The 24,103-nt window shown below is 33.6% G+C and overlaps 2 protein-coding genes across 2 annotated transcripts; both read right to left on the bottom strand.

Annotated features, from left to right (window-relative positions):
• Positions 1–4,871: 4,871 nt before the first annotated feature.
• On the bottom strand, positions 4,872–5,844 carry LOC114757036 (benzyl alcohol O-benzoyltransferase-like). Its single transcript, XM_028946032.1, has 2 exons — positions 5,555–5,844; positions 4,872–5,351 (listed from the first exon to the last, which is right to left on the bottom strand). Exons 1-2 carry the CDS (start codon positions 5,720–5,722, stop codon positions 4,872–4,874), a joined length of 648 nt encoding a protein of 215 aa, XP_028801865.1. The 5' UTR covers positions 5,723–5,844.
• Positions 5,845–12,833: 6,989 nt separating this feature from the next.
• LOC114757035 (benzyl alcohol O-benzoyltransferase-like) lies at positions 12,834–14,462 on the bottom strand. Its single transcript, XM_028946031.1, has 2 exons — positions 14,013–14,462; positions 12,834–13,834 (listed from the first exon to the last, which is right to left on the bottom strand). Exons 1-2 carry the CDS (start codon positions 14,460–14,462, stop codon positions 12,935–12,937), a joined length of 1,350 nt encoding a protein of 449 aa, XP_028801864.1. The 3' UTR covers positions 12,834–12,934.
• Positions 14,463–24,103: the final 9,641 nt, after the last annotated feature.

Here is a 24,103-nt window from a genome sequence, read left to right on the forward strand (position 1 = left end):
GATCTGAAAAAACGGACTGAAACCATCGAACAGCCTGTTTATGTCTAAAAATTGTGAGGATCGAATTTAAAATTTCTTTCTTTAAATGGAAAATAGGTTTAAAAGAACAAGTCCTGTGGAGCTAAGGGTTTATATGGTCCAACCCTGCAGGCTAAGAGTTGACCTGTTTAGGCTTTTTTTATAATTTTTTTAAATTTTTTATGTAATTATTATATTATTAAAATTTCTTTGGGCTACCAATGGGGATTGAGTCTAGTGAAAAGGACTAATCTTTCACAATATGACAAACCAAGATTCGAATCCCCGTTGGGAGAGGTGCCCACATTTAGTGCCTGACAGTATCTCAAATAGGATTGCCTCAATAGGAGAATAACTATGCTTTAGCAAAAAAAAAAAAATTCTTTGGGCTCCAGTAAAACCCGCTTTGACTGGAAGCAAAATATAAATAGTTGCTACGTGTCGTCTACCATAAAGGGCGCCCATTTGAAGACTTGACCATACAAGTTTTAGGCCTAAACAACCACAGAGCGGCCTGCAATGAAGATGCTGCTCTTCGTTGGATTGTTCTGCTGCTACTTTAATCTCTTTGACTTGGGATAATAATAAAGTTGAAAGCCCCAACAAAGTAATGACATTTTTGGATTATTAAGACTGAATTGAAAATATCTTCTGATTTAGAAAATCTAAAATACTTATGATGTAAATGCAAAATGTTATTGTTGGCAAAAACAAAATGCAAACTACAACTATATATGCAACCAGGTGCTTTGATATTGACAACTAAGTGCACAATAAGTAAGATTTATTGGAAATCAATTTGCCCAATCAACAATGCAGCTCTCAACTTTGAGTTCAACACCACATATATGATCTGAGATCTATTTTTTTTATTTTTTTAATAAAATAGACCTAAAATATATAAATTCATTCAAATACTAAATTTCAGTGTGTGAAACTTATTTGAATGGTACAAAAATCCGCTCGTAGTTTATTTGGTTTAAGAGACATGGAGGAGTGCAAAAACTGTAGCGAGTTGAATAAAGAAAAAAGTTAGAAGGAAAGGGAGAGAAGATTCATTTTAAAAAAAAATCTCCACCCAATCTATCATTTCAAAATTAATAACTCTTTCCTGAAAAAATAAAGAAATAAGACTGAATTTTAACCTAGTTAAAAGTTTAGAGATTAAGTTCCACCAAATCATATTTAAAAAGAATATGAGTTATAAGTAGGTTAAAAATTGTAAGAGATTAATTTTTTCCCAATTTTTTGAAATTAAAGTTCATAAAATGGTTTGATCTATTTGGTTTTAGACAATAATTTGTTCAATGAATAGCTAGAATACAAAATTTAAAAGTGAAATTTTTATGAAAAAGAAAAGCTTGATACTTTTGCCACTAAAAAAGAGCATACTCACAAAGAAGAGCAATTAATAATAATGATGACGAAGTTTTAAAAAATTAAAAATAATATTTATCTATTATATATTTGCACTCTTGATAGAACTTTTGAATGTTTTCTTGTTAATAGATGTTTCAGATATTCTTAGATATTGATGGATATTTAAATATGATGATATTTTATATTTGTAACTTAATTTTATTCATATTATGCTTTTTATTAGTAGTTTTATTACTTTATTTTATTTTTTTGATAAAACATATAAGAAATATTAAAAAATTGTATTTTTTTTTTCCTTAAAAGGGTCAAAAACCCACGGGCTAGCCCTAAATCCCTCAACTTAGGGATCAAGCCTAACAAAATGAGATATTTCTAAAATTCTAACTCGTTTAAGCCAGTGACCCTATAGGGACAGGTCAGCTCGTATTCTCAAGGCTAAGTTTCATCAAATTGTGATTTTAGCTAATACACATGATTATGAAGAATATTTTAAGAAAGATAATACTCCTCTGATCCTTAATATAAGACCTAATTATTGAGTTGGTTTTGGTCCTAAATATAAGACCCATTTCTCATATTTATTGATTTTCTCTAAAGTACCCTTATGAATACTCCCTTAATCATAATGAAGTAAAAGAGAGATGGTATTAAGAAAGATAGGTATGGTGTTTTAGGAAAAACGTGTCATATTTCTTATAATTAACTAACTTACCTAACTTCTTTAATCTAATCAAACTAGTTAAATGGGTCTTATATTAAAGACCGGAGGAGTATCTATTTGTTACAAATAATAAACTCAACTAATTTTCTTAATATACTCTAATAAGTCAACTAACTCTTATATTAAGAAGCTGATATAATAATTTTCTCTATTTAAAAATAATTAATGAAACGGCTCAAATCTAATGAGTTTGAAGTGATTTGTTTTTATTTCCAAGAGTTCTGTTGTAATTAAGATTTTCTAGTGATTTCTACAAGTTCCCGTGTCTTCTCTAAGTATTCATCCATTTGGACTTGCTTCTCCTTCAGGTGATCTTTGATTCAAACCCGATGGCCCCTTGTTCCCTTTACCATTGGGTAAGTTCAAAATTAAAATCCCATGATTGTCCAGCGGGCTTTTATTACTCCTCCAAGTAATAGTGTGTTTATTTTTTGGGGGTACAACGCGCAATAGTTTTGAATCCAATTGTCCAGCGATTCCATCATCACCAACAATAATATTTAGTGCCCGACAATGTCTCGAATAGGATTGTCTCCAATAGAAGGATACCTATGCTCCTGTTGGAGGCAATCATATTCGATCCTATTGGAGGCAATCCTATTCGAGATACTGTCAGGCACTAAATGTGAATACCTCTCCTAACAGGGATTCGAACCTTGGTTCCTCACGTTGTGATATACTAGTCCCTTTCGTTAGACCAAATCCTTATTGGTGAATACCTATGCTTTAGCAAAAAAAAAACATGTAGTCAGTTGGCCCAACCTCTTAGTGGGTTTGCAGTTGCTAAAATCATTTCTGTTTGCCCCATTATGCTTTTTTCCCCTTTTTTGCTAGAATCTTATTAAAGGTAATTCTGTTTGAAATACTATAAGGTACTAGATATGAGTACCTCTTTTAGTAAAGATTCAAATAATGATTCATCACATTATAGAAAAATAGCTTCTCACCCTAAACCCAACTTTAGTTGGTAAGCCCACTAAGGGGTTGATCACCCATTCCTTTTTGGGCCTTACCTACACTCATTGGCCCATTAGGTTTAGTGTTGGTATTATGACTATGAGTGTTTCTTTAATAGCAATAAAAATCATGAAAAATTTGTACCCAAAAAAAGCCATGAACAGTATTGAGATGAAACTAATTGAGTTAGATTTAATTGAAAGGGTTGATTACTCACAGGTGAATCAAAAATTCATTTTTTTAGAAGAGGTTCTCACATCTTAGTGCTTCAGTGTTTCCAATAATACTTATCAAACCGTTTGATCCTTTTATCAACATAAAATTTGTAATAAAAAATGTATCATAAAAGTTTTTATCATGAATGACTTATTAGTTACTCCCTCCGGTTCAAAATATAAGCTAAAGTTAACTCATTTACGTTTATCAAAAATGAATTAAAAAAGTTTAAGACAATAAATGTGTAAGGTATATATATTGTTTTTCTAAATATACCCTTATTAATGAAAGAAGTAAAAAAATAATAAATAAAAAAAAGAAGGAAAGAGAATATATTGGGGCAAAGGATGAGAGAGAGTGTGTCATGAATAAATTGAATTAGTGGAGGGAAAGAAAGTCAACCAAAATGTAATTTGAAAAACAAAAAAGGTTGGAAAATATTCATTGAAGCTTCTCTCTTCTATTCACTTTGTTCGAAACACCTTCTTTTCTGATACCTCGTAAACCAGCACTTTTTATAATTAATGCCATCAATAACCAAAAAAATTAAATACATATGTTAGGGGTAAAATTGGAAAATATTCATTAAATGGTTAGACAAATTTGAAATGTTATCTTATAAAAAAAAATCAAGCCTCTCAACAAATATTAGCTTATATTTTATACCGGAGGGAGTATTACCACGCCTTTCCTAGTATGGATCAAGGGTAGGTTTTTACTTTTACTTGACAAAAGGGCGTGCTGGATCTTGAGGCCCCCAGCTCCTAGATACTCCAGCAAGCCCATGTCCTCCTTTCAAAAACGGCATAATGGGCATCTGAAACCGGCCTCTTCATGAACATGGAAAAATATGGACACTACTACCAATAGTATATTCACCCTAACATTCCAATCTTCATGATTTGATTGAAAAGCAAATTGGTGCTACCATACATTCCTCTCCTTTTGTGCTGACTTTGTAAGATAAACTCTGATCTAGCAAGGATCGCAATACATTATTTCATGCATATATTGCATTATAAAAATACAACCCGAAAACAACAATGATCTAAAAGGTACTCATGTCCATAACTTCATGCTTATGAACACTCAAACCCAAACATGGGTACACACAAACAAACGCATACATAAAGTGGCTCATTTTAAACTCCAAGTGAAGCACAAAGCACCATCTAGTAAGTTATCAAAGTTTGCTAATTATCATGTTGTTCTCTAACTCTGATAAATATCATCATAGATTTGCGTGGCAGGAAAATTGGTACAACAATGCCTTCTTCTCCTTTTGCATTCCCATGGGCAACGAAGAAGCTTACTCCATGGAAGTCTCCAGCACCAGGCATTGCTGGTCCACCATATGTTGCCTTACCCCAACCAAAATCTATGTCTTTAAAACCAACACGGGTCAAATCTGATACCTGCCAAGCCCTTAAGGAAATATGGTTAGGCCGTCCTCTTTGTATGTACTGTACTGTTGTCATAGCTTTTGAGTTCTTGACCAGCTCCAAGGCATACCCACATAAGGGTTACCGCAGAGCTTCTCGGCGATGGTAACGACGGCCGGGAACATGAAAGCGTTGCTTTAATAAGCCGGTGGCAGCAATGGAGGGTTCGACTTTTTGTTCCTTACATTATTATTGCACATTAAGCGAACCTCCTTATCTGGTTCAAGCTGTAAAGCTATGGTACAACAACGCCAGATGAATGCTGTGAGTACTTCAAAGGAAGAGTTTTGACGATGGTGGTGATGAGGGAACAATTGATGAATGGCCTTTAACTGGTTAGGACCAAAGAAGAAAGAATCGTAGACCATGTCTTCGTTTCTTGTTTCATCATCATCATTATTTGGCACTTCATCGTATTCAGTGTGGGGGCATGTCATACGAGGTGGGTCCCTCGCATTTAGTAACTCTCTGCACCAAACTGGATGGATTGAAGGCTCACAACCTCCTTGTGTTATCTCAGCTAAAGCCTTCACCAATTGAACAAAACCAAGACCATCACTCATAGTGTGGTTTAAGCGATGAGTGAAAATGAATCCACCACACTTGAGACGTGTAACCTTAATTAAAGGGGGGGAACATAACCAACATTAGCACATCTTGGAGGCATTTGAGTTAAAACCTATCATGGTATAGATAATTCTGGTCCAACATTAATAAGAGCAAAAATGACAGCATAAGTATACCCTCTTTTTTGAGAATGACTTATGAACTAAACAAAATTGATGAAGCTTGAAATAAAAGACTAAATATATGAGAGGACCTGAATGAGTAAGAGGGGACAATTAGTGACTCCTTCTGAACCAGGGACATTATAAAGAAGCTCTTCAAAGCAAGGGAATGGAGGTTTAAGAGGGTCACCAAATTGGTAAAGACAAACATCTGCATCAGCTTCAATGAAAATGACTCCTCCTTCATTACAATCTACCATAAGTTTGCGACAAGTTCCTTCCCTAAGTCGACCTGCAAAAGGATAGTAAAAAACAGGGTTTCAGCGAATGCCTTTTTGATGAGCTTAGCAGGGTCCTTTCCTGCCATGGAAGGCTTGTGAGGATAAAAGAAGAATAATGGAATTTGACATCTTAGATGCTCTTACTCATCTATGTCAGAGAGTAGCTTAACCACGCGAGGTGTAGGCTTGGCCGGAGCCACCAGTTCTGGTTGGCACTTCCTCACAGTGAACTCTATTTTTGGTGAAAATGGTTTGGCCATTTATGTTACCAAACATAGAACTGAAAGGAGGATGATCAGGATGTTAGCTGCTATGCTTTGGGTTCACGATGGAAGCCAGGCGGCAATATTTATAAGGGAAAGACACAAACATTATATTGCCACCCAAATAAGCAAATCCCAATTTAAACCCTAAAATGACTAAATGGTGTTTGGATTAACTTTTCAGAAGATAAATACGTTAACAGAATTTTAACTAAAAATACTTTTTTTAAGTGCTTATGAGAAACAAAATGACAATGCTTGTTTAGTTTAACTGTCCAATGCCTCTTGCCTTGATGGGGCATGCAATGTGCTCATGCAACTCTAGAATCCAAGTTCAAACCTAGCCAACAACTAAGACATATAGTGAATTAATTTTAACAAGGACAATTAGGTCATTTCACAAAAATTTAATTAATTTCAAAATAATTTCCAAGTACTTCATGGGAATTAAGCCATTTCAACCAATCATTTTAGAGTTCTCATATTTCGAGATGCCTTTCCCCCTATTCATTATCCATAATGAGATAACCAAATTAGTCAATTACATTCTCGTGTTTTTGTAGTTTTTCTCTTTGTTTGCCATCAAAGCCCTTTTCAGTTACAGAGGCCGCGTCATTATGCAACAAAAACATATGCATTTTTATTTTGTTTTTGGCCAAATCAATTGTTCGCTTGTAACTCACATGATGGTGAGATCTTTATCGACGTAAAGCAACCCATGAGGTATACTATATGGTATTACGTCACCACAAAAAAAACATCAAATTAGCAATAGAATTTAATGACGAATTAACAACAAATTAGTGACAAAATTCATTTAGCGACGGAATTAGTGACAGTATTTTTTTGGTCACTAATTCCACCGTTACTAAATAATTAGTGACGGAATTCAAACTTCTGTCGCTAATTAGCAACACTAATTGACGGATCAGCGACAAAAATTAGTGACGAAAATTTTCTGTCACTAATCCGTAGCTAATTAGTAACGAATATCCCATAAAAATTCTGTCACAAAATAATAATGGATTTGTGACGAAAAATTCCGTCACAAATTGGTGACGAAAATTTCTGTTACTAATCCATCACTAAATTTTTTTATTTTGTAAATTTAAAATACAACATTATCGCCACATGTCCATCACTATAAGCCGCCACGTCATCAATGGCTGCCACCTCACCAACTCCTCTCTCTCCCATGTTGGCACATCATCTCTTCATTTATGTCATCGCCACATGTCCATCATTAAATGCCACCTTAACTCTTCCTCTCTCCCATGTAGCCATGTCATCATAGCGTCCACGTCATCACCATGTGTCCATCATTAGGAGCTGCCACGTCATCACCACATGCCTATCATTATAAGCTACTACATCATCGCCTTATCCACGTTATCGCCACGTCACAAACTAGTTTGAATCTGAGACCTCCTGCGTGTGTGCTGATGCTTTTGCCAGTTGATATGAGAAGCACCTATGAAATTCTTTTACAAATATATATATATATATATATAATATTTCTAGTAACAAATACAAATATATATATAATAAATATTATATACATAATTTAATATATATTATATAATTTAATATATTATGATTTATTTGAATTTAATTTTATATTTTAGTAAAAAATTTCTAATAATTTATATTTTAATTCAAATATTTAACAAAATAATAAGTATATTATATATTTTTATTTTTATTTTCTTTTATAATATTTGTATTTTTAATTTTTATATAATATATTATTTAAAAATTATGATATATTATATTTTTATTTTAATAATAAGTTTAAAAAATAATTGTTATATATTTATATTATATTTTTTTGGTCACAGATTAGTGATGGAATTGCGACAGAAATTAGTGACGGAAAAGTTCCGTCACTAATTTCTGTCACGGAATGAGAGTTAGTGACGGATTGGTGATAGAAATTAGTGACGGAATTTTTTCGTCACTAATCATTTAAGATGAAATTAGTGACGGACTTGTGATAGAAGTTAGTGACCGAATAAGATTCCGTCACTAATCCTTTACTAATTTAGCGACAAAAATTTTCCGTCACTAAATTCTGTTGCTAATTTTTGTGACGGAATTTGTGAAGGATTAGCGACGGAATTTTATTCCATCGCTAATACCTTGTTTTTTTGTAGTGCCTCTAGGCGTTAATGTAACATGTAGTTGTGAATTCGATGTTATTATTGCTTGGGCCCAAAGAGAGTATTTGCGGTAATATTTTTCTTTTTTAGGTATAGGTATTTTTCTATTAGAGGTAATTCTGTTCGAGATACTATCGGACACTAAATATAAATATCTCTCTCAACAAATTTTGAATCTTAATTTGCTACGTTGTGAGAGATTGACCTGTCAGTTATCTGATCCCGTTGGTATTGAATATGTCGGAAGGAAATGAGCATGTGTGTGTTCTTTTTAAATATACTTTTCTAAATAAATAAATAAAAACGTATGTTTGTCAAGTGAACTTGTGGAAGATACAAGTGAGTCCATAAGATAAGATTAACTTAAATCAACTACCAAAGAAGGAGTCATCTTTTTAGTTAATTAATTTCAATGCATATAAGCTAAGGAATAATGACAAATGTAGATGGTGAAAACTGCAAAATCCTAAATCAATATTTCTTATAATACTTTAACAATTTTTTTTTATAATAGTTGACTTGCAAATAGCAAAAACATATATCAAAATAAGGACTGGGACAAGCTACTCATCCCGATGAATAAAGATGGGAAGGGATTTCTATCCTGCATCCCGTCCCAATATTATCCCAGTCCTAGTCAGGACAGGATAGGACCGGGACATCCCGTTTTAGTTTCTTCCCCCCCCCCATACTGGATACTGGACCTGTGGATCTAATTATGATTGGGCTTATTCCATTGGATTGCATACAGCCCAACACTTTTAAGTTTTGTTGGTTTTTTTTTTCCTGTTTCTATATCTTTGGGCTTAGCCCTCTTCAAAATCATATAAATATTATATTGGAATCTTATTATTTGAACGCATTGGTTGGGACACTTGTGGCCAATGTTCAAAAAACTGGACCGGACACTGAACCGGTTAAGATAGTGGTTCAAGGGTTATTGAGTCAAGTCGTGGTCAAATCGGAATCAAACCGGTAATTATTAAAATAATAATTTAGTTCAAATGTATAAAGTATTTATATTTAAATATGAGAAAAAATATCTAATCTTATTTAAACTATGCTCTTTATGTATATAAATTCTTTCTTCTTTTCATTTTTTTAAAAATTTCCTTCATGTCATGTGACCACTCTTATATTTTCTATTTCTTTTCTTGTTCTTTTTTACTCTCTCTCTCTTACTTTATAGGTTGAGTGTTTAACACTCTAAAGTGTGGGAGCACAGTGACAGACTTCTCTTCCTGTCTTGACTTTCTGATTTCCAGCAGCGTCCCTCTTCATCTTCATTTATGTGTGTGACGGTCTAACCCATTTTTTCTGATAGCTTCCATGGTTTCTTCATTCTTCCTACGTAGATGCGAGCGGCTCTTAGCAAAAGAGAACAACGATGACAGAATAAATACGGCAGAGCACCAGTGACGGTCTTCTTTCCTCCCCTTGTCTCGGTCCTCCATCCTCCTCCTCTCCCGCTCTTCTTCCTCATCTCTTTTTTTTTTTGGTTGCTAGGAAAAATATAAGCAACCCGGAGAGACCCATCAAACCAACGGTTTAGTCCGGTTTTCACCGGGTTTCTCCAGTTCAGGCCGAGTTATACTGGGCTAGTCTTCCCTTGGTTTAAGAGGTGAACTAGACCGGACAACTGGCCGGTTCACCGGTTTCCGGTCTGAACCAGCTGGTCCGGTCCGGTCCGGTTTTTTGAACCATGCTTGTGGCCTTATCTGAAAGAACAAAAACTAATCTGAAACAGAACCGAAATTGAATCAGATAAAAGAGAATAGTCAGAGGGAATCGAATGGCAGCCACAGGGACGTGAAGGGAAGAATATGAGGCAGAGAGGAAACCGAATTCACAAAATCCTCGACACCTCCCAGGCCCCAATTCTTTCATCTCTTGGCCCATTAATGTGATCAAAGTCACCATCCGTACTTATTGGTGGCCCATTAACATGATCAATGCAGGTTGGGTCACTACTTATCGGCCAGCCTGCCACTGGTTGAAGTCCATGCAAGTTGGGCTTAGAAGACCTACCTCCTGGCGGATTGATATTCAATCGATCCACATTTCTATTTTTTACACATATATTTTAAAATTTTCTAAATATTAAATTCTACTTATTTTTATATTTTTACATAATTATATAATTAATCAATCTCAAGACTTACAAATCATATAAACATATAATCTATTTTTAATATTTATTTTATTAATATAGAAATGATAAAATAATTTTTAAAAAAAGAAATCAAATATAGAATCAAAGCCCCTAACTAAGGGTGGAAACAGGCCAGGCCTTGCTCTTAACAGGCCAGGCCTGTTTTGGAGCCTATTGGCCTGAGCCTGGCCTGTGGCCTGTTACAGGCTTATTTTTCAGCCTGAGCCTGGCTTGTGTAAAGGCTTGGCCTGGCCTGAAGCTTGTTAAAAGGCCTGTATTTTTAAAAAATTCAAATTATAATAATTATTTTTTAAAAAAGCTAAGATTAAAAAAACGTACATAATAATTAAATTTTTAGTCTTGTCTTTTATTTAAATTTTAGTATCATACCTACTATTTTAAATCTTAATTATAATTTATAAGAATGTTATTGAAAACTAATTGTAATTATATGTTAAAATTTGGAATAAGACTACGTTTAAGTACACACAAAAAATTAAAATTAAACAAATAAATAAAGAGGAAAAAATAATAATTTTATAATGAATAAAGAGGATATCATACTTAAATTAACATAATACGTAAGTTAGTTAATTTATCATTCTTGAAACAAAATTTTTCTTTCCTATTTTTTTTATATTTTTAAGATTTAAAAATCACATTATTTATTAATATTATTATTTTAAATTATATTTTTATCTTCACTTGTCATCTAAACTTCAAAATCTAAGAAAAGATTAAGCTATTAACTATATATTAAAATTAAAAAATAAATTAAAAAACACATTAACAATAATAGCATTAATTAATTTTTTATATATTATAATTATAAATTCTTAACAGGCCCAGTCTGGCCTAACAGGCTTAACAGGCTTTTTAAAAAGCCTAAGCCTAGCCTGTTTAACTAAACAGGCCTGAGTCTATCATTTTTGGGAAACAGGCCAAGCCAGGCCAGGCCAAATGCAGGCCAGGCCATAGGCCCCTGACAAGCCGCCTGGCCTGTTTCCACCCCTACCCTTAACAAAGTGCAAAACTATATTTAAATTAAGTGAAAATGATAAAAAAATTTCTTATTAAAATTAAAATAAAAACTTCCAAAATTTTTTTAAAAAAAAAAGGTTAGCTCATGACGAATTGTGAGTTGGCGAATATGGGCTAAAAAAGATTTGCCTCAAAACAAGCTCACATTTTATCAACTCAACACGTCATTTTTTAACAAGTTGAACCTGCAAATTCAACCTACATTACCACCTATGCCATAGTGTAATTAGACCCTTTCATGACATTAAGAATTACGTCCCATTAAAATCAACCTTGTCCTCCTGATCCAAGAATGCATATTTTGACTGTGCTGATCAACAAAATAGAACCAAGTAGCTTTCAAAAGCTTAAGTAGTCGTTGCCACCTTGACATGGAAAGATAGAGAGACATTGACATAATGACAACTAGAATGCAAGCCGACATTGAAAATCCATTAACTGTCTCGAGGCTTGGACACATGTTGGGCCGAGCGCAGAACACATATGTAGCTCTAGGACATCCACTTTTCTCTATGACCCAAGCAAGAACTAGCCATATAGAGAGATCCAACCCATTTCAGGAAATGAAAATACAAGTGACCCAAGAAGTTTTGAAATAATTAAATGCATAAGTAAATTCCGTCTTTGGCAATCCCAAAACACAAAGCATCGTTTATAAGTAGATCTTTGCCCTTCTAATAATAAGTTGATGTTCAAATCGCTATACATAAGAAGAAGCTTCAGTAATAATGACTCTTCCATCTTTAACTAAAAGACTGTCATGAGATTTTACAAAATGATCCAACGTTGAACACATGGTGTCCTTAAGAATGAGGTCGAAAGTAAAGACAAAGCGAGGTTGTGATGTCCAGAATGGTCATCGTACCAATGTCTTCTTTCTCCTACTCAGCCTCTTGTTTACAACATTTTATAGTTTTGGATTTACAACGTTTTATAGTTTTGGAGAAGCAAACTTGTAGCAAAATGGTTATTTCTCATTGCAAGCTTTTCTTGAACATCATCAATCAATCAATCCTTGCAACCATCCATCAAAATCCTTTGTACTGCGTGATATTAGCAAGTGAAAGCATATGAAAAACCCTTGTGCTTGTCATTGTGCAAACCAAACCAATTCATAATATGGAAGGAATGAATGATGTACTAAGATCCATGAATTTTAATTTGAAAATATGAATACGAGTGTTTTTAATTTTATAATTCCTACTTCATAGCTGAAACAGAATATCAATACTTTTTCAGTGAACAAGACAGAAAAAGTCACGGGAGCAACATATCAAACACATGGTACGCATCTTAATTATACGAACTGCACTGTTGACTAACTAGAAATGCAAGGACTAGGATCTAAGACCATTAGAACACTCGAGCCAGCTCATATGTTGTCCTCTCAAAAAGCGGCCTAATAGGTTCTCTGAAAACAGCTTCTTCGTGAAATGAGAAAATGTAGACACTAGCAATAGTATATTCACCCAAACGATTTGCCTCCTATATGTCCATAAGTTCATATTTATGAACGCTTATACATGCGTACACACAAACTTCAGGTGAATCACAAAGCACGATCTCTGGCTAGTTATCATAGTTTGCTAATTATCATGTTGTTCTCTAACTCTTTCATAAATATCATCATAGATTTGCGTGGCAAGAAAATTGGTACGACAATGCCTTCTTCTCCTTTTGCATTCTTATGTGGAACAAAGAAGCTTGCTCCAAGGAAGTCTCCAGCACCAGGCATTGCTGGTCCACCATATATTGCCTTACCCCAACCAAAATCAACGTCTTCAAAACCAGCACGGGTTACATCAGACACAGCCCAAGCCCTTAAGGGAGTAAGACTAGGCCGTCCTTTAATCACCATGAGATCTGCTGCAGATTGTATGTACTCTACTGTTGCCATAGCTTTTGATTTCTTGACCAGCTCTAAAGCATACCCAAATGAGTTTCTGCAGAGTTTTCCGGCGGTGGTGACGACGGCCGGGAACACGAAACCGTTGCCGTAATAACCCGATGGTAGCAATGGAGGGTTCGACTGTATACCCCTTACATTTCTAGTGGCCATGAAACGAACCTCCTTGTGTGGTTCGAGCCGTAAAGCTATGGTGCGACAACGCCATATGAATGCTGTGAGTACTTCAAAGGTAGAGTTTTGATGATGTTGGTGATGAGGGAACAATCGATGAATGGCTTTTAACTGGTTAGGACCAAAGAAGAAAGAATCGTAGACCATGTCTTCGTTTCTTGTTTCATCATCGTCATCATTTGGCACTTCATCGTACTCGGTATGGCTGCATGTAATACGAGGTAGGTCCCTCGCAATTAGTAACTCTCTGCGCCAAACTGGAGGGATTGAAGGTTCACAAGCACCTTGTGCTATCTCAGCTAAAGCCTTGAGGAACTGAACAAGACCAGCACCATCACTCATAGTGTGGTTTAAGCGAAGAGCGAAAATGAATCCACCACACTTCAGACGTGTAACCTTAATTAAATGTAAAACAATAAGCAACATTAACACATGTCGGAGTAATTTAAGGCGAACACTATCCTTTTTATGATATGATTGTTAAAAACCGTAGAGTTTGGAACTTTAAATAACGTCTGAATGCTTGACGGCTGTGAACATTCAAATTAATGAGAGAAAAAGTATATGAGTAAACCTGTATGAGTAAGAGGGGACAATTAGTGACTCCTTCTGAACCAGGGACATTATAAAGAAGCTCTTCAAAGCAAGGGAATGGAGGTTTAAGAGGGTCACCAAATTGGTGAAGAGAAACATCTGCATCAGCTTCAATGAAAATGACTCCTTCTTCATTACAATCTACCATAAGTTTGCGACCAGGCCCTTCCCTAAGTCGACCTGCAAAAGGATAGTAAAAGACTAGGGTTTTAGCGAGTGCTTTTTTTATAAGCTTAGCAGGGTCCTTTCTTGCCATGGAAGGCTTGTGAGGATAAAAGAAGAATAATGGAATTTGAAATCTTAGAGATGCTTGGTCATCTATGTCAGAGAGTAACTTAACCACATGAGGGGTAGGCTTGGCCGGAGCCACCAGCTCTGGTTGGCACCTCCTCACAGTGAACTCTATAGTTGGTGAAAATGGTTTGGCCATTTTATGTGCCAACCAAAAAAAGCTTAATGAACTACGGAGGGAGGATGATGGGAATGTTAGCTTCTTTGCTTTGGGTTCATGGTGTAAGTATGATGAGAATATTTATAAGGGAAAAACATACAAAAATTATATTACCATCCAAATATGCGAATCCCAATAATTTAGACCCTGAAATGACTTAATTGCTGTGAAGTCCTTATCAATTAATTTGGAATTAAATTTTATAGTAATTAGCAAAATTGCCTACATCACTGAATTTAAAATCTAATAAAAAACAAAATGACCACATCAACTTAACAAATAATAATTTTAACTTATCAAATTAAATGGCGACAACAATTAAGTTAGTGACAATTAAAGCCACGTCATTATGCGACAGAAACAGACACCTTATTTAATTTTTTGGCCAACCAATTGTGATATCTTTAATTAATGGCGTGAGGTTTCACAACTTCTTATCCAAGAACCAAGCAGATATACAAAGACCTAGGTGGTGTGTACTGCTTTGCAGGTCTTAATCAATGCACACACACCTTTTCGTTTTATGACCTTTCCGTGGGAGAACACGTGCATGTGACACACACACACACACACACACACACGCAAAATGATGTTACGTACGTCGCGGAGCCCATGAAATATGTTGTAGATGTGAATTCTGTCGTATTTGATGCGTCATTGATTTGGCCCACGAGAGCATCTGTGATAATATCAATATATGTAATGTTAGCTCTGTATAATATCAACATATATAATGCTCTCTCGAAAACACTTCTATTAGTTCTGTTTAACACCATAGGTTATATCAGTTTAGATGTTACTCATTTGATACTTAATATAAGAACTAATTAATTAATTTGAGTAGATTAAAAATGACAGCCAAATTAGTTAATATGATGTGCTTTTTGTAAAATACCTTGAGTATCTTCCTTAATTTTCTCCTTCTCTCCCCTACATAATTATTGTTGGAGGAATATCAACAAAGTTAGTTTAGAAAACAATTTGATAAACATGTATGTGAAATAGGTCTTACATATAGGACCACGCTACTACAAAAATATTTGATTTGTAGTGCCTGTTTTGTGGCATTTAATTAACAAACTGTTACAACTAATACTCATTAATTTATTAAAAAAGCATATTCTTTAGCATTTTTCTAAAAAAGTGATACAGCTAGTATGATGCTTCTTGTAGCCCTTTCTCAAAAAAACACTACAAAAGCATTTTTTTAAAAAATAAATATCTCCTGTAGCATTGGTTAAAAAAACACTACAAGAGATGCCACTTGCTATAAACGCTATAGCACGTGACATAATTTTTTTTTATTTCTCTCTTTTTTTTATTTTTCCTCTTTTTTTCCCCACACCGTCATACCTCACTACTCCCACTGCTCGTCTTCACCATTTTTTCTTGTTTTCCATTTCTCCACAACTCCCTCCTATCTCCACACTCACCTTTTCCTTTTCACCAAGCGTCCTCACCACTCTGTTTGTACCTCCCATTTTCCCTTTCCACTTCTACTTTTCATACCCATTATTCTCACCTCATTCTTTTGTCTCCACCCACGGTCCTCATCCCATTTTCCCCGTTCTTATTCCTACCCTTTTTCTGTCCCCATATCATTTTTCCTTCCTCATTCCTACCTCCTTCCCGTCCCTACCCACAGTCCCCGCCCTTTTCCCTTCCCAACTCCCCCTTCCTTATCCCTATTCCAACTTTCCCTTCCCAACTCCCCTTTCCTTGTCCATATTCCAACTTTCCCTCCACACCCCCTTCTTGTACCCACCTTTCCCAATCCCTATTTCTATTTTTTTTTTGTCCTCACCCCTCTTCTCCATCCCCAATCTCTTTTTACTTTATTTATTTATTTTTTTTACAGGGTATTCAATGTAGTTCTACTCAATCTACAATGCATTGTAGATTTTTATTCCCTTTGTCCTGACCCCTCTTTCCCTCCCACACTCTCTTTTTACTTTATTTATTTATTTTTGCACAGAACTCAATATAGTTTAGTTCAATCTACAATACATTGTAAGTATTTTTATTTTTTTAAGCTAATTTTATTTTAAAAGCTTACAAATTTAAGTTTGTTAGTAATAAATATTTTAACTTGCTTAATATTTTTTATTTTAGTTGGTTAGATTTTGTAAAATTATTCATTGGTGAAAACTTGAAGTATGTCAGAAAATTAATGAGATATGATTAATTATTATCAGTTACATGTGGAAATGTGTGATAGTTATAATTTTTTATTTTCTATTTTAGGTGGAATAATATGTTGGCAAATATGATCTTTATTGTTATGGGCTGTGAGAAATTGATGGCATATGCCATATGAATTATTTAATTAAGTACCATTAGTTAAAAAGAAGTTTTAGGACCTGAAATTTTTAAGTTGTTATACTATTAAATTTTATTAAGGTAAAGAACATTATTTAAACAACTATTTACATAGTTTTGTAATATGATATTGTGAGATATGCAAGTTAAAATGGTATAAAGATATGAGACAACAAGAAGAATAATTAAAGAAGTAATGTCACAATATTTAATTTGTTGGCTTTTAATGCTTTTTATTTTAGATTTGATATATGTTGGCAAATATGATTTTTGTTTTGTTTTCAGTTGTGGAAAATCATTGAGTTGTGCTGGATTAATTAGTTGATTAGATACTATTAGTTAAAAGAGATGGCTTGAACCTGGGAAACTTCCACTAGATGCCCATGCACGTCTGTGTATATTTGTATGATTGAAGAACCAATTTACTTTCAACTTTATTTTGTTAGTGCGTTGATTGGCTATCGAGATTCTGCATCATCGGGTTATAATAAAGCCCCAGACACCGCAAAAAGCTACGTGTGGAAAGAGATTAAGTTATCTATTTAAATTTACTCAAGTTTTGAAAATAAACCACTTGCATTCATAAATTGATTTAACTATTTGATGATATTGCTGTAGTGTGCTTTCCAACCCAATAATAATTATTGTGGTTACTATATTATGAGATTCATGAAGGATATTATTACTCATGATCAAACTTTTATTCTTAATAATGTAAGTAGTTTTAATTAGTTTAACTTTATATTGTTTATTAACTTTAATTATTGTCTAATAGTTAATTTTTAGCGATTTTAGTTGGCTGTGTAAATTATTGCGCATTATTATGCAGATGCACATTACGCAAAGTACACTAACAACCAAGTAAATGAAGTCATTAATTGAAGAGTAGTGTAGATATATGTGTTCCAACAATACTTTATATGAGCGCATTGTTTTTATAGCTTCTCTTCTATGTTTCACCTTTAGTTGAGAACTAAATAAAAATATAATACTAGTAAGTGTAACCATCACTGTTAGATGTATTTATTATATTGTAGAATTAGAATTATATTGATCTTGTTTACAACTGCTGTCAATATACATAGTAGTGATCTAAGTTTGCTAATTAATTAGCTATGTTGTTCTGATAATTATATTGTATGTATTTGATCTCTGAATTTTGCTGGCAGTTGAGAAATTTCTATGTAAAGTTTTTGTAAATGTGGTTTTGGAAATTATATAGAATTTTTTTAAGACAATTATATATTCTGTAGCATTTCATTAAAAAAGTGCTACAGAATATCAATCAATTTTTTAAAACAAAAAATACTTATGTAGCACTTCCTTAACAAAGTGCTACAGAAATGATAACTTGATATAGTGCTTACATGTTCTGTAGCGCTTTCCTGAGAAAGGGCTATAAGAAGTGAACTTCCTAAGAAAGCACTATAGAAAGTTACTATTTTAAAAAAAATTTAAAAAAAAAAATTTGTAGTCCTTTTAGAAGCGCTACAACTTATTCCCAACATCTTTCATAGCAGGTTTCAATGTAGCATTTTGAAAATACTACAAAAGTGAAAAAATAAGTGCTACAGTTAGCTTTTTCTGTAGTAGTGCCAATATTAACTCTCTAATTAGCTTTTATATTAAGAACAGGAGAAGTAGGTAAATTAGTTTGTGACTGATACAAAAAATCCTAGCTGCAATAGCAATGATATGATATGGCATCTATTAAGTTCTTTTAGATATTTTGGGAACCAACTGGATGGTATCACTACTCGAAAAAAGCCATTTAACAGTGGTTAAAATGGGCTTTCTATGGTGGTTTTGGAGCCACAGTGAATTCTGTTAACATTGTAAAGAGAAAATTTCAAAGCGATTTATAACTATAGTGAAAAAAAACTTTTCACGGCGGTTTATATAAAAACCACTGTGAAAACCGCTATGGAAAGTTAACTTTTCACTACAGTTTTATGAAACAAACCACCGTGAAAGGTTTGTTTTCAACGATGGTTATAGTATTTAACCACTGTTAAAAACTCATTTCACAGTGATTATCCAAATAACTGCCACGAAATGTTTGTGAATTTTTTTTACATACTGTGCTGAATTTTCTATATGACCTTGCTGCAATTTACAAACCAATTCCAACTGGCATAGCAAAAAAATGCCAAAACAATTCAAGACGTAAATTCAATCTTAATACTAACATCCAATTCTTATTCAATCAACTACACCTAATAATCAACAACTTAACTAGTTAATAATTAAACAATAAACTTAAATGTGAATTACTTAACTGTTTCATATTTTCAAAATTCTCAAGCAATATTGTTGACAAAGTATCCATCGTTATGTTGATTTCCTCGATTTCATGTGGCACATTATCTTGAAATGCTTGTAAATTAAAAATAATATAGTCATTAGTTAACTTGATCAAAAATGTGAAAAGAATTAAAAAATTACAATGTAACTTATATTTACCTCGTCTAACTTCCTAATAACCCATGTCTCAATATTGTCATTCATATAGCGGATGACATAATATCGCATTCAATACTCCCGAGTTGACAATGGTACTAACAAAATGAAACATAAAATTGAATATCTAATTTTGATCATCTAAAAAAATTTATCAACATTAACTTTGATTATTTAAAAAATTTATAAACATATACTTAGCTCAAAACAACATTTTTGGGAGAATCTATGTTGCTAGTTGCTTATTTTTCTGCTTAGCCATAATTTTAAAACTATGAAAGCCCTATCAGCAATTAGAAAAAAAAAATATTAAAGCATGTTTTTGTAAACTTTCCACGTAATAAATATATAAGCCTAAACTCATGTGTGAATGATATCTCTAGTTTCGTCTTGTTGACCTCCACGAAGGGAATTGAACTAGTAGACATTATTATCAAGGGGAAAAATAATGTGGGTCCAATAATAACTGCAAAATACAAACCATGCATATTGATTATAATCCTGTATATATAATTTATGTGTCTCAAATATAATAATATACTTATCCTTCCACATAAGGTGCAAAATATAATTTCTTTTTCGTTCGAGTTTTGTAGTCATCATGTAGATCAACCTTACTTCCACAGTATTTATTACTTTTTGCACCTTTTGAGGACACATAAACCCATATGTGCCTTAAGTCCTCTATCTTGGCAGACCCAGGTAAAGTGTCTATTGTTCAAATAAGAAACATTAAGACATGCATAAATTGTTAGAATTACAGTTTTGATGATAACAAATTAAAGAATCTGTGTTGATCGATTACCTGATCGATCAAGGAATTATCGATAACTTGATAGATAATGTGTTGATCGATCATTGTTAACTCAATTATGTATAAAAGTTTACAGAAAATTATCGATCAGTTGATCAATAACTTAATGATCGAATAGCTGTCAAATAATGGGACAAGTCTGGTAAATATTTATTGATCACATGATCGATAATTAAGTCATCAATGAAAAGACAGATAAATGGTAAAGCCCTCTACTCACTTTATGTTTTGTCTTAATCACTATTTATCGATCAATAGTTTTTCGATAACTTGTTCTGTCTTTGCTTCATAACTTACCTGTTTATCTCTTTGTTCAAGATTGCTGTCAAAGCCTTTTATTAATCACTTGATCGATCAATACTTTATCAATCAAATGATCGATCATCATTATCCTAATGTTTTACTGTGATAAGTTATTTTTCGATCACTTGATCGATAATCTAATTATCGATCATCCAATCTTCTAAAACCTTCTTTTTCACATAACGTGATTGATCAAATTCTTTCTTGGTTTTTATGGATTAAATCTTTCAGATATTGTTTTATCGATCACCTGATTGCTCAATCCTTAATCGATCATCTATTCGATAAATTATACAGCTTGATTTTTTCTCTTAGAATATTTTTCTTGATCTTTTATCGATCACTTTATCCATCATCTATTTATCGATAAAATACTCGATCATTACTCCTTGGAAATCTATTTCTATCACTTAGCTTTATCGATAACATGATCGATCAAATATTTATCGATCACTTGACCGATCATTGACTTATTTCAACTAGTTACAGTAACTATCAAAATACGTTGATTATTTCTCTTCGAGCTTTTCTCGGCGTTCTTGATTATCTTAATTCTCTATTTTAAGGATCTCAAAATAGAAAGTGATCTTGAGACTATTCTTTACATGTTTTTCTGAAGTCATTCTTTTCACTTTTCGATCACTTGATCGATCAATGATTAATCCATCTCTTAATCGATAAATGTAGTTACCAGTTTTAAAAGTTCTCACTTTGAATGATCGATAACTTGATCAATCAATCAGTCATCAATCATGACTTCAATCAAGGATTTTCATTTCGTGTTCAATACTGTCAACTACTAATTGATTCCATTTTTGAATAAAACAATATTCATTTGTTCAGTTGTGTTCTTGAGTCTTACTCTGCAAGGAAAACTTATTTGATTAAAGTATTGTTACAGATTACAAAGAAAAGTTCAACGGTTATCCAATGGTTGCTTAGTAGTTTGTAACCTACCATGTCAAAAGCATTAATGGTGAGAACCGTTGCAACTGAGAAAACACGCAACCGAACTCTCAATGGCTAGAAGCTCTTCTGTCTAACGGTTATTAAACTTTCTCAACTATAAAAGGCATGAAGAAGCATTGAATGCAAGAATTAAATACACGAGCTACCTTCTGTTAATAATTTACTGTTGCATTCAATACTCTGTTCTTGATAATACTGAGCTTCAGTGATTCTCATTTATTTACTTTGTAAGAGAGCTTTATCTATCATCTTCAATTACTTTCTGAGTGAAACTCAAGAGTGTGGACTCTTGAGTGGGTTTGTAATCTTACGGATAGTAAGGGGGAGTGATTGAGCGAATCAATTGCTGTACCGCGATACCAAGAGCCCGACTAATCTTGGAGCGTAGTGAAATACTCAGAGGTGTTTTGAGGACTAAATGTAGGTCAGGTGGTTGAGACCGAACCAATATAAACTTTGTGTCCACTCTCTACAGTGAAATCATTCTAACTCACGCTCTCTGTTTCTATTTAGCTTACTGTTTTAATACGCAAGATTTTTATAACTCACCCAATTCACCCCCCTCTTGGGTGAGACTGCCACTAACATAAGTATAACATGAAATAAAAAAAAATGATATTGTAACTTACAAAATAGCCAGCTGCATGAAGACTATATCCAGCTCTTCAAAGTTGAGGAACTGAACAAGGTCCTTCTTGTCAATGGTGAAATCACATGTTAGATTTGAATCCACAACCCTCACTTAATCCTTCGGAACTTTCTTGTCATGGAATGTTGTACCCAAGAATACTCAACCACTAGCGACATGATGAGATGAACCTTCAAAGTCCATATAGAGAGCACACGGCAATCCATTGCCTTGGGCAAGGTCAGGATCAAAAATTGTCAGTTGTTATGTCTGATTATTACTACCCTTCCTACTTTTAATCATAGGTAAATCTTGAAACATAGAAAGAAATTACTTCAGGCATATTAAATAAACTTAAATGGATGAAATTAAACTTGAAAAGATTTTAGAAGATGTGTGATTATTACCTGTAACAATTCAGACACTTGAGGCATTTAAAGTTCAGTTGTGCCCATCATCATCATAGTCTGTTGAAACTTAGCATCAAACTCCTTACACATCTTTTGCATCTCTGCCTTATATTCTTAACTTAGTTGAGCTCGAACTCTCTCTGTTTCTTCTTGTAATCGCTGGTCAAGCTCCTCTTTAGATACTGTGTTAGCAGAGGATGAACCAGTGCTTCTTTGTGAACCAGAGCCAACAAACTATTTAATACCAATTCCTTTAGAGGCCTATCTAACTCTATTAGGATGGACAGCCTTTCCAATTGCAATCACCAAGATATCCATCCGTCCATGAGAAATGAATGTATCTTAGGATATGCTCCTCAAGTGTATCCTATAACATAAAAGCAACAAATTCAATTTAAAATAACTAAAAAAGTAGTTAATGAAGCATAATATTTGATATTACTTACAATCCTCTCAGCAACAGCATCTAAAGTGATATATTGACCTTTTTTAACCCTTATTGCCTTCCATTTTTCTTAGCGAGAAGCATGCTGGATGGGTGGAATGACTCCAATAGGGTCTGAAACAGTAGCCATCTGTGCAGTCTACAACTGCTCCTCCATCATACTTCTTTCCAACTCGTTGTACCCTCCACGAGACATGGTATGTCGGTACACATTTAACTCAGATATTTGTTTATTCTTCCTACTCAGTGCCTATGACAATGAAATAAATTCAACAAAGTTAGTTTAGTTAAATAAATTCATTAATAACTAAACTTGAAGAAACCAAATCTGAAATGCAGGGTCTTCCCGTTGCTTGATAGACCTCTCCCATACCTCACCACTAATAAAAGAGTATCAATCTTTAGGATGCTCTCCCTTTCTTTTTCCACAGAGATACTCCCTTGGAAGCAAGGATTTAAAATCTCTCCACCGTTCATCAAATTGTTTTAATATACGATGTTTCATCCCCTCTGTTGTGGGAATATCAAATGTAAGTTACAATAAAATACAATAAAATTATAAGTAAATAATCAATTATAATTAAAACAGATACAGAAAAGAATCATAATATACTAAAATATCCTCTCAAAGCTTGTCCTTCACATTTTCGTCTATCATCCTCCAATTAGGAATGTCAATCCCAATTTTACTGCGCGCTCGATAACCCACATAACTGTTAAACCGAGTCACTTCAAGACCTATTCCCTTCAAATCATCATCGAACTATACTGTTATCCTCGTGGCCTGTGTGGTATCATTACGCAAAGCTAACTTTTTCATACAGGTCAGCCCTCTACCCTTTTTCTTGCTAGTAAAGGAGTTGTCATCACTAGAACCCTGTTAACCAGTACCTTGATGGTTGGATCCGTCCATTTTCTATTCAAAGAATGACTAACAAATGTAAGAATACAAAACATCAAGTAAATTTAATAAGAAACATCACATTATGAATAAACAATAGAAAAATAATAAATGATAAATATCAAAGAAATTTAATAAGAAACATCAAATAATTTATTTAGGCTTTACAATGATTATCCTCCCAAATTCCTTCACACAATGATCATCCCTAACAGCATAGTCGTCATCTACCAAATCTAATTTAGTTGTTTTAGGTCGAGTAGCTGTAAAAGGTAGGGTTTCGTCAAGATTGAACTTTTAGTTAGTGTCATCTCTACCAACTGCTTGCCTCTTACCTTGGACCACGATAGACAATTCTTTTCTTTGTTAGA

Source organism: Neltuma alba, unplaced genomic scaffold (genome assembly GCF_004799145.2).
Source record: "Neltuma alba isolate B1F8T4 unplaced genomic scaffold, ASM479914v2 tig00010559_pilon, whole genome shotgun sequence".
Classification (NCBI taxonomy): domain Eukaryota; kingdom Viridiplantae; phylum Streptophyta; class Magnoliopsida; order Fabales; family Fabaceae; genus Neltuma; species Neltuma alba.

What these genes read in the sequence shown, in the direction of transcription:
- LOC114757036 (XM_028946032.1), bottom strand. Translation starts at nt 5,722, where the DNA reads ATGGTAGATTGTAATGAAGGAGGAGTCATTTTCATTGAAGCTGATGCA. An exon ending in GTCCCCTCTTACTCATTCAG is followed by an intron (nt 5,352 to 5,554) that starts GTCCTCTCATAT and finishes CCTTTAATTAAG; the next exon opens with GTTACACGTCTCAAGTGTGG.
- LOC114757035 (XM_028946031.1), bottom strand. Translation starts at nt 14,462, where the DNA reads ATGGCCAAACCATTTTCACCAACTATAGAGTTCACTGTGAGGAGGTGC. An exon ending in GTCCCCTCTTACTCATACAG is followed by an intron (nt 13,835 to 14,012) that starts GTTTACTCATAT and finishes CATTTAATTAAG; the next exon opens with GTTACACGTCTGAAGTGTGG.